This window comes from Sander lucioperca, chromosome 21, assembly GCF_008315115.2.
Source record: "Sander lucioperca isolate FBNREF2018 chromosome 21, SLUC_FBN_1.2, whole genome shotgun sequence".
In the NCBI taxonomy this organism is placed as follows: domain Eukaryota; kingdom Metazoa; phylum Chordata; class Actinopteri; order Perciformes; family Percidae; genus Sander; species Sander lucioperca.
The window spans coordinates 9,643,721-9,654,267 of record NC_050193.1 but is presented as its reverse complement, the minus strand read 5'-3'; the positions used below and the strand labels follow the sequence as shown (position 1 = coordinate 9,654,267).

At 36.4% G+C, this 10,547-nt stretch overlaps 1 protein-coding gene across 2 annotated transcripts; it reads left to right on the top strand.

Moving 5' to 3' along the window:
* The first annotated feature begins 1,836 nt into the window (after nt 1-1,836).
* LOC116059298 (MAPK regulated corepressor interacting protein 2-like) lies at nt 1,837-10,524 on the top strand. 2 transcript variants are annotated; one of them, XM_035996490.1, is made up of 6 exons: nt 1,838-2,286; nt 2,324-2,495; nt 2,610-2,679; nt 3,155-3,294; nt 4,567-4,659; nt 10,133-10,524. In XM_035996490.1, the coding sequence occupies exons 2-6, from the start codon at nt 2,441-2,443 to the stop codon at nt 10,201-10,203; spliced, it is 429 nt and encodes a 142-aa protein (XP_035852383.1). In that variant the 5' UTR covers nt 1,838-2,286; nt 2,324-2,440; the 3' UTR covers nt 10,204-10,524. The 2 variants fall into 2 exon arrangements, with proteins under 2 accessions (XP_031168141.1, XP_035852383.1); XM_031312281.2 differs by having other exon boundaries at nt 1,837-2,495.
* Nucleotides 10,525-10,547: the final 23 nt, after the last annotated feature.

The window sequence follows — 10,547 nt, the reverse complement described above, 5'->3', positions numbered from 1 at the left end:
CTAACTAAACTTAGCACAAAAAGTAAGGAAATTTGTGTTTGGTAGATTATTTCTCTGTGGTAACAATGCCTTTTGGCAATAAATCTTATAACGTTGGAAAGCCTGTTTAGTTCCCTTTCAATTTGTAAGAAACATGCATTTGTGGGATATTTCATGGGCGCAACCAACATGCTCAGCGCTGCTGCTCATCCCACAAATGCATGTTCCTTACAAATGGGGCACCATTTGAAGGGGAACTAAACAGGCTTTCCAACGCTATAAGATTTATTGCCAAAAAGCATTGTTACCACAGAGAAATAATCTACCAAACACACATTTCCTTACTTTTTGTGCTAAGTTTAGCTCTGTAGTGGCAATCGAACAATCCAAGCTTTATATGATTTACTGTAGAGGTAAGAACACATCATTACCTGCAGCTAGCATACAGGTAATTTCTCTTTTAAACACACACATTAAACCATGAAGACTTGGCTGTATACTTCTTAGTCTTTATCCTACTACCAGCAGCAATACCTCCAACTCTCCTGGACCAGGGATTGGGATTAGGCTACTTTAAAGATCTTTTCTACCTTTTGTGCTGATCTTTCAGAGGCTTTAAAGAGACATATAGTTGTAACATTAGACATGTTGGCATCATATCAATGCCTGCTGTCATGATATGTATTTACTAATAGACTAGAAGATCTGTTGTTAATATTGTGACATGATGATACTTGATTGTTCAGAAACTTGCCTTCTGTCATTAAGTGCCACAGCTGCACAAATACACCAGAAACTTTGAATTAAAATATCTGATTGTAAGCTTCAAAGGAGGGAAAGTAATGCACCACTGAATACTGACACACATGTGGTGGGTGTGAGTGTAGGTGTCAAGGCAGAGACGAGTCAACATAAAGTCCAAAATATTTGTATGATGTAACATCTTCATTATGAACTATCAGAGAACGAAAACTCTTTTGTGATCATGGCTGTAGCCAGAATTGTAAAAAAAAGTTGAGTTCAAATTCCATCCCATACACCTGAGAAATGTTTGACTAGATACAATAAAACCTGTAATATATTCATTTAACTTGATATCCTCACATAATGGTCTAATGCTTCTTCATATGAATTATCCACAGTGCTAGGAATGTAACTGAGAGGGAGAAATACTGATTCACTTCCTTTTATTTTAATTGAACTTGTTTTGCCTGAAAACATTCTTTACAGTCAGTATATTTAAATGTGCTTATCAGAATATGCTTTTTTAAAAGGTATTTAAGGAGTTCTTGTAGGCAAAAGGCCAACAACCTCGTCTTGGTGACTTGTTACCAACAAACCTGTCAAGCTAAGAATGTCTTATATTGTCTTATATTCTAATAAGAGATAAATCAACATATGTTCCCTTTTTAGGCAGAATTAAATCTTTAGAATGTAAATTCAGTTTGTAAAACTGATGGAAGTTAATAATGCCTTTTGGGTGAACGCCCTAACTTATTACAAATAAAAAGTTAAAGATTAAGAAAATTAAAAAGTATCAGTATGGGAGACTTTTCTTTGTATTAATTTCTGTAAATGTCCAGCCAGGTGTCTTTGTCAACCCAGCTTTGAATTTTACCACACACTCATTCAGTATGTAGTAAAGCTTGGTTGAATAGTAAACATGGTTGTGTGTATGTGATTGCATTGTGCACCTGACCTCACCTGTTTGTACTGTAAACACAGAGACGTTGGGCAGGTGGGGGCCACATGGTGGAGCAGACAGATGACCCTCATTGAATAAATTCTCATTCAAGTTCAACTCATCTGACAGCATTTGATTTGTGTGAACTTCACTAGAAATTTAGTTTACCTAGAATTTAGGAAATGAGGGAAGAAAATAGTGGACCTCAGCCCCTAGTTGGTGTTACAGATTTCTTACAATCCGGGGACACTGTCTCTTTAAAGCACCGAGGGAGGCGTGTAGGACGTCGAGCGAGAAGTGGTGCGCTTTAACTTTAACTGTGTGCGTTCAATGTCTTATGAATGACAGCCGCTGTTTCAGCTTATGTGACATTGTGGCAGCGCAGTACACTTGATGACCAAAGTGAGTTAGGGTAAAGGCAGGAGAGAGGGGGAGGGTCGCTGAATGAGATGTGCCCCGGCGGCTGGTTTTACGCAGAGAGGAGCGAGGCGCACAATTTTGTTTCCTGCGTGGTTAGCAAACAGCCCTTGTAGTCTAGTCAGCTCCGTGGATTTGCGTTGGCGTCAAACTTTCGCCCTGTGATTGAAATTCAACCTGATCAGCTGAGGAGTGGACTGACACTTCTTCTCACATCAAGAGAGTTGTTCATACATCGACAGATTATGGAGGAAATGTGTTTAACTTTAAAGTAGGCCAGCTCCACCTGTATCTGCACCGTCTGGACTTCTTTTTACTTCAAAGTGCCAAACTAAACTTTACATTGGACTCTTCCTGCGCATGATGTACACAATTACAAGAGGTCCCAGCAAACTGGTCACCCAGCGACGGACAGGTGAGACACATGGTCTGTGACTTAAACACGCTTTCAGAGATCCAGCAGACAATTCATCTTGCTTTCAAGTGGGTTTTTTAAAAAAAATTAAAATGTGAACTTTCTGTTATTTAGGACCTACTCAGCAGCTTGACAACCAAATAAACGACTTCAAGCACAAGCAAACGTCCTGGAGTATGCCTGAGTAAGTGTGCAACTTTTGGAGAGACACCTCCTGGTAATGAAAACCCACCAAATGCTCGCAGTAATGCGTCTGTGATGCTTTGTCATGTGTGTTCTTTTGAAAATGTCACAAGTTCGGCTGATTAATTGTGCTGGTTAAAACATGTTAGTGAATGACAGCTGTGGACGTCATTAACTTGAGACAGACAGCCTTTGTTCATCCGCCTGAATGATTTACAACACACCTTCACACTGTGTGTGTGTGTGTGTGTGTGTGTGTGTGTGTGTGTGTGTGTGTGACCTTGTGGGAAGTCAAGGTGGCACGTTGTCCTTCATTCAGCTGTTGCAATCTCTGACTTCCACACAATTACCCATGCTCGAATTTAGGCCCAAGGGCTGACACTTTGAGAAATGAGAGTTATGAGATATGGATGTAGCACTTGCTGAAAACAGCAGACTACTTTGTGACACGCTGTTTTTCTTTTTATACGCATCAGCCTTCCTGCACCCAAGATAGTTTTCAACCGTCCGAACGGTAAGAAGTACCATCACCCTGCTCCGGCTCTCCCTGCAGACAACCAGCAGGAAGAGAGCTTCACGCCCGCGCACAAGGAAAACGTACAATTTGTCTATGATGGTAAGGAAATTAATCTTACTAGTTAAGACAGTCTAACTTGAAATACGAGAAGCTGAGACAACACTTTAACAGTCTCACTGGATCCAGACACCTGCCCCTCGTCGGCTGTTTTGTGAATGACATTATTTTACTATAAAGTGGTTTAAATGACATGCCGGCCATGCCCCCTCCCAGGCCTCTCCCACACACAGCTGCTCAGACACTGATAGCCATGATAGGCACCTAGCCAAAAAGTGCTCTCACACTCACATATCATGCTCCTCATGACCCACGCTGGCACGTGCTGAAGTACACAGCAAGTAAACAGCATTTTTGGCTTTTAACTTAGTGCCCACCAGCCACTCAGGGAAAGGAGTCTTGGTGTCTAAATTTGAGGAAAGGCAACAAAGCCGTCTGCCAGGATGAAAGGTTTTGTTGGGTCTGTGATGAAACCCTACACAGTGACCTAGTTTTTGAAGTGTGTGCTTCTTTTTAACATTCACAGTCTCATACAGTGGCTCGGCTGTTCTTACTCTCTGTGTCCTGTTAGTTGCTGGCGTTAAAGCTCGGCCACAGCAGCTCATAAACAACTCTAGTAACCTTGTCGTTGAGTGAACAAGGACACAAAGAACGCCCGACTCCTCTTTTGTTCAGGGTTGATTTATTCTTTCACTCTCTGAAATACCCCAATACATGATATAAAGGCAGCTAACACACACACACACACACACACACACACACACCAGTCAACATGCTACATTATTTGAAAGACAAATATGTGCCTTTGAAACATTTGCCCTAGTGGACTTTACTTGTTTGACGTTGTAGGTGTGACACTAGGGTGCAGAAGATTGGACAATAAGGATATGTGCTATTATTACACACTAGTTAAATTCGTAATACCATATCCTTGGGTTTAGATTATCATAATGTATTATATTTCTTTTGATTTAGTTGTGTCAACTGTGTTGTATCCTGGATACAGCCAGGAACCAGGATCTGTTGACAGATCAGAGATGTAGTAGACATACAGTTAAGCTGCAGCTAATGTCTATTTTAGCTACAATCATTGCATAATCAATTAATCTGCTTCTTCATGATTATCTGTGATTAATTGATTACATGATTAATGGCCTATAAAGCATAAAGACAAAACATTGAAAATCACAATTTTCTAGAGGACAAATTGTTTTCTTCAAATGTCGACATCATCGTTTACGTCGCTACCTAAACATACTGTATAGAAGCTTATTAGTATTAGTAGATGTACTGACTGAGTCGTTGTGTTTTCAGCCTGGCAGGAGGTGGTGCAGCAGGAGGGGGGGTCAGAGGAGACCCAGGGAGCAGTCCACTATAAAGAACCCACTCCCAACCCACACATGCACAGTGAGTACAGCTTCTCCTCCTCCTCAAGCTTTGGTTATATTCGTACGCACCATCTACGGGGGGCGTTTAATATTTCCACTTTTGACAATCGCAACAGACTCCGTGCAAATGATTCACACCCAGGGCACACCGGCCTCGCAGAACTCGTAACCTAGCACCTGAAACAAACAGTCGCGGGCAGTCGCAGGACCCATACAGGTCTACAGAGCTGGCCTCGTTCAGGCTGTTGAAAAATTCTTTAGTGACTAGATAAATACGCATAATTTATATATATTTCCCAGTTGTGTCGAAAGGCTTTGCATTTCGGATGGAAGTTTCTCGTGGTCCGGTTTTGGACCGGAGTCCGCCAGTTGGTGACCCCTGGTATAGTATGTTGAAAACGGTGATTAAAAAAAAGTCATAGTATAGGAAGTCAAAAAAAAGTTAAAAAAGTCATAGTATAGTATGTCGAAAAAAAGTCATAGTATAAAAAAAGTGATAAAGTCATAGTATAGTATGTCAAAAAAAAGTCATGGTATAGTATGTCAATAAAAGTGTTAAAAAAGGTCATGGTATAGTATGTTGAAAACGGTGATAAAAACGTCTTAGTATAGTAAGTAAAAAAAAAAGTGATAGTATACTATGTCGAAAAAAGTCATGGTATAGTATGTTGAAAAAAGTGATAAAGTCTTAGTATTGTGTCCAAAAAAGTGATAAAAAAGTCATAGTATGTCGAAAAAAGTGATAAAAAAGTCATAGTATAGTATGTCGAAAAAAGTCATATTATACTATGTTGAAAAAAGTCATGGTATAGTATGTTGAAAAAATTATAAAGTGATAGTACAGTATGTTGAAAAAAGTGATAAAAAGTCTTAGTAGTGTGTCGAAAAACGTCATAGTATACAATGTCGAAAAAAGTCATGGTATAGTATGTCGAAAAAAGTGAAAGTCTTAGTAGTGTGTCGAAAAAAGTCATAGTGTAGTATGTCGACAAAAGTCATAGTATACTATGTCGAAAAAAGTGAAAGTCTTAGTAGTGTGTCGAAAAAAAGTCATAGTGTAGTATGTCGACAAAAGTCATAGTATACTATGTCGAAAAAAGTCATGGTATAGTATGGAAGAAGTAAAACTTATGTACTCCTACCCCTTTATACCCTTTCTATCCTATTAAATGAGTTATCTACAAAATGATTTGTAGTCTAAAATGTGCTTTGCTTTAGCCAAGACTGAAATACTTCTAGACAGTTTTGTTTGGATATATTTTATGTGAGATTTCCACCAAATCTTGTCATCTATAATCACTCCAAGGAATTTCATTTCATATACTCTTTCTATATTGACACCTTCTATCTGTAACTGAACTTGATTGATTGATTTACGATTGCCAAATATCATGAATTTGGTTTTACTCACATTTAATGATATTAAAAAGTCATAAAAGTCATAGTATACAGTAGTTTGTTGAATAAAGTCATAGTATAGTATGTCAAATAAAGTCATAGTATAGTATATCAAAAAAAGTAATTGTATAGTATGTCGAAAAAAGTGATAAAGTTGAAAAACACTCATGGCATGGTATGTTAAAAAGTGATAAAGTCATATTACAGTATGTCGAAAAAAGTGATAAAAAAAGTCTTAGTAAAGTATGTCGAAAAAAAGTCATAATATGGTTTGTTGAAAAAAGTGATAAAAAAGTCATAGTCTAGTATGTCGAAAAAAGTCATAGTATATTATGTCGAAAAAATTCAGTGTAGTATGTCGAAAAAAGTCATAGTATATTATGTCAAAAAGGTTCAAAACGTCATAGTATGTCGAAAAAAGTGATAAAGTGATAGTACAGTATGTCGAAAAAAAGTCATAGTATAGTATGTCAAAAAAGGTCATGGTATAGTATGTTAAACGGTGATAAAAAAAAAGTCATAGTATAGTAAGTCGAAAAAACTCATGGTATAGTATGTAAAAAGTGATTAGTCTTAGTAGTGTGTTGAAAAAAGTGATAAAAAAGTCATAGTATAGTATGTCAAAAAAAAGTCAAGGTATAATATGTCAAAAGTGATAAAAAAAGTCTAGCATAGTATGTTGAAAAAATGATAAGGTCATAGTTTAGCATGTCATAAAGTAATAAAGTCATAGTATGTTGAAAAAATGATAGTCATCGTATAGTACGTCATAAAAAACTCATAGTATGTCAAAAAAGGTCATGGTATAGTATGTTAAACGGTGATAAAAAAAAGTCATAGTATAGTAAGTCAAAAAAAACTCATGGTATAGTATGTAAAAAAAAAAAAAAAAAAAAAAAGTGATAAAGTCTTAGTAGTGTGTCGAAAAATGTCAAGGTATAGAATGTCAAAAGTGATAAAAAAAAGTCATAGTATAGTAAGTCGAAAAAAGTCATAGTATACAGTAGTTTGTCGAATAAAGTCAAGGTATAGAATGTCAAAAGTGATAAAAAAGTCATAGTATAGTATGTCATAAAAAAAGTCATAGTACAGTATGTAAAAAAAAAGTCAAGGTTTAGTATGTAGATAAAGGTCATGGTATAGTATGTTAAACGGTGATAAAAAAAAAGTCAAAGTATAGGAAGTCGAAAAAACTCATGGTATAGTATGTCAAAAAAAAGTGATAGTCTTAGTATAGTATGTCGAAAAAAGTAATAAAGTTATAGTATGTCGAATAAAGTCATAAAAAAGTCATAGTGCAGTATGTTGACAAAAGTATGTTGAAAAAAGACATGGTATAGTATGTCAAAAAAAGTGATAGATAGAAAAAAGTCATAGTACAGTATGTAAAAAAAAAATCATAGTATACTATGTCGAAAAGTGATAACAAAGTCAGTATAGTATGTCAAAATAAGTCATAGTATAGCATGTTGAAAAAAGTAATCGAAAGAGTGACAGGAACACAACTTTTCTCAATTTATTTGTATTCTTCTTTCCTGTAATGTGGTCTTGTAACCAATTGCACCATACAGAACCAAGATTCTCTTATCACCCTAAGCTGTCTGACACAAATGTTTGTTTTTGCCATTTGCCTCTTTCACTTAGACTACGTTTACACGTGGCCGGCTATTTTCATAAACAGACATTTATAACCTCTATGTTTTCAGAAAAGTGTTCGTTTACATGTACCCCTGTATATATATGCTGTCAATGCTATCAAGAGCATGCCACACCTGTAGGTGGCATTGTAACAAGAAGCTCAAGCCCACGTTAGCCAATCAGAATCCCGAAAATAGCAACAACAGCAACGACTTACTTCCTCTTTCTCTCTCTCTGCTGCCTAAACCTCCGTTTGTCTCAGTTTACATGCAAACGTGCAAACGAAGTTTTCCAAAATCTCCACTTTGGCCGGAGTTTTTAGAAATAATTGTTTTCTGTGATTAAAAATGGGGTTTTCGTGTAAATGAGAGGCCAAACCGCAGGAAAATATCTGCGTCTTCCCTTCGTGTAAACGGGGCTTTAGTATATTGGTCCTCAAAAACTTGCTGAGACATGTAGGACTTGAACACTGAACCTTCTGTCTTCCAATCATTCTCTTATCCCTCTAATCTATCTGACCTGACACAAAGTTAATGTTTTCGTGTAAAAATCATAGTATGTCATAAAAAAGACATGAAAAAGTCATATTCATAAAAAGTCATAAAAATACATATAGTATGTCAAAAAGTCATAGTATTTCGAAAAAAGTGACAAAAAAGTCATAGTATAGTATGTCGAAAAAAATTATAAAAAAAGTCATAGTATAGTATGTTGAAAAAAGTCATAGTATATAGTATGTCGAAAAAAAGTGATAAAAAGTCATAGTGTATCAGAAAAATACACTGAACAAAATTATAAACGCAACACTTTTGTTTTTGTCCCCATTTTTCATGAGTTGAACTCAGATCTAAGACTTTTTCTATGTACACAAAAGGCTTATTTCTCTCAAATATTGTTCACAAATCTGTCTAAATCTGTGTTAGTGAGCACTTCTCCTTTGCCGAGATAATCCATCCACCTCACAGGTGTGGCGTATCAAGATGCTGATTAGACAGCATGATTATTGCACAGGTGTGCCTTAGACTGGCCACAATAAAAGGCCACTCTAAAATGTGCAGTTTTACTGTATTAGGGGGGTCCGTGGGGTCAGTAATGTATACTGTAACTTTTTTGTGAGTTTTCTGACATGCTATGTTTTTTAAAGCCATATTATACTACGACTTTTTATGACATACTATGATTTTTTTGTGACTTTTTTATGGCATGCTATACTACTACTTTACTATCCTATGATTTGCATTCATTCATTTATGTATTTCTTTATAGTAGTTATGTACAAGTACAAGAATTTATATTAACGTAATGCTGCAGTTTCTTACTGTGACCACTGGAGGGCGGTAAACACGGTCAACCCCAACTAGTTTTAGTGTCTCTAAAACCATTCAAGAAGACCATGGCTCTTTATTTCTACACTTAAAAAAAAAAAAAGTAACAACAGATCGAGCTATGTTTTTTTATTGATGCTTAAAGACACAAATACACAAAACATCATACATTGTTATAGTATGACAATACAGTTTTCCATACAAAAACAAGACACATACAACAAAAAACATCACAAACAAAACAAAGAGGAAAACTGTTGAGAATTTCCAGACTGTGTAGAGGAGACACAGAAGCCGATCCTTTTTTTGGGTTATTTTTAATTATATGAAGTGATTTAAGGAGCAAATCTATTTCTAACTTAAATACCTGGAAGGAAGGCTGTCCCTTTTGCCATTTCTGTTTATGAATAAAAAACTTGGCTTGCAAAACAATACAGTACACTACATATTCCAAAGTGTTATCAGGATTATCATAATTAAAAAGAAAATCTTTTACGCTAAGAGAGTAAGGTGGATCAAAAAGGTGACTATTTAAGTCACTGAGAAATGTTTTAGTTTTCTCACATTCAAAAAAAGGTGTGATAGTGTTTTCATCCATATCACCACAGAAGGAACAAGCACTACTTATGTCTGCATATTTGGCTACAGTAACTTTCACGGGGTAATTTTATAAAGAATTTTGAATTGAACCTCCTTCCCTTTATTTGTAATGCAGTATTTACTAGGTAACAACCAAGCTCTTTTCCAGTTAATATCAGGAATTAATGATCCCCAGTAGAATTTCCCTCTAGGAGTTATTCTTTTTCTAAATTGAAAGATCTGACGAATATGTTTATCACATTTTTTCAATCCCATTCAAAATTAACTTGTGCTGTGTTACATTGTCCTGATCGAGCTATGGTAATGTCTAACAGTTATTTGTGCTGAACTAATAGAGAAGTGATTTTGGAAAAAATGTTTTTTTTTTTTTTTTTTTTTCAAAACAAAATTTGTGCCCATTATTTTTTAGTGTTCTATTGGGGTGACAAGCATAGAATAGCAATGTTTTAGGGTGTACTGACACACCAACAGGCTTTTAATCTGAACTCATGGCGTATCATCTTTTGAATTCCTTTCTTCCTGTTTTTTCAGACTTTGTGCCCATAGATCTTGATGAATGGTGGGCCCAGCGTTTCCTAGCCAACATAGACAAGCTATCCTGACACTTCAGGGATATATGGATCTTAACGGATCGTCAGGTGAGACCTGAAGCAGGATGGCTCGCAGAGGAGAGGAGGCCTGGGCCAGAGGTGTGATGGGTCAAAATGCCCTGATGTGGTTCAAATGGATGGACAGCGCTGGGACGCTTACATAGAAACCACAGAGAATCACTTGAACTCTAGCCTGTTTGACTACAATCAATCTCTAAATATTGTCTGCGACAGACCGCACACTTGAGGACGCCATCTTGGAGTTGAGGTCTCTCATCTTTCTACCCTCACAATAGAGATGCCATGTTACTTTCAGTAAAATTGTATTTTCAAGTTATTTTGGAATCTTTGTTTAC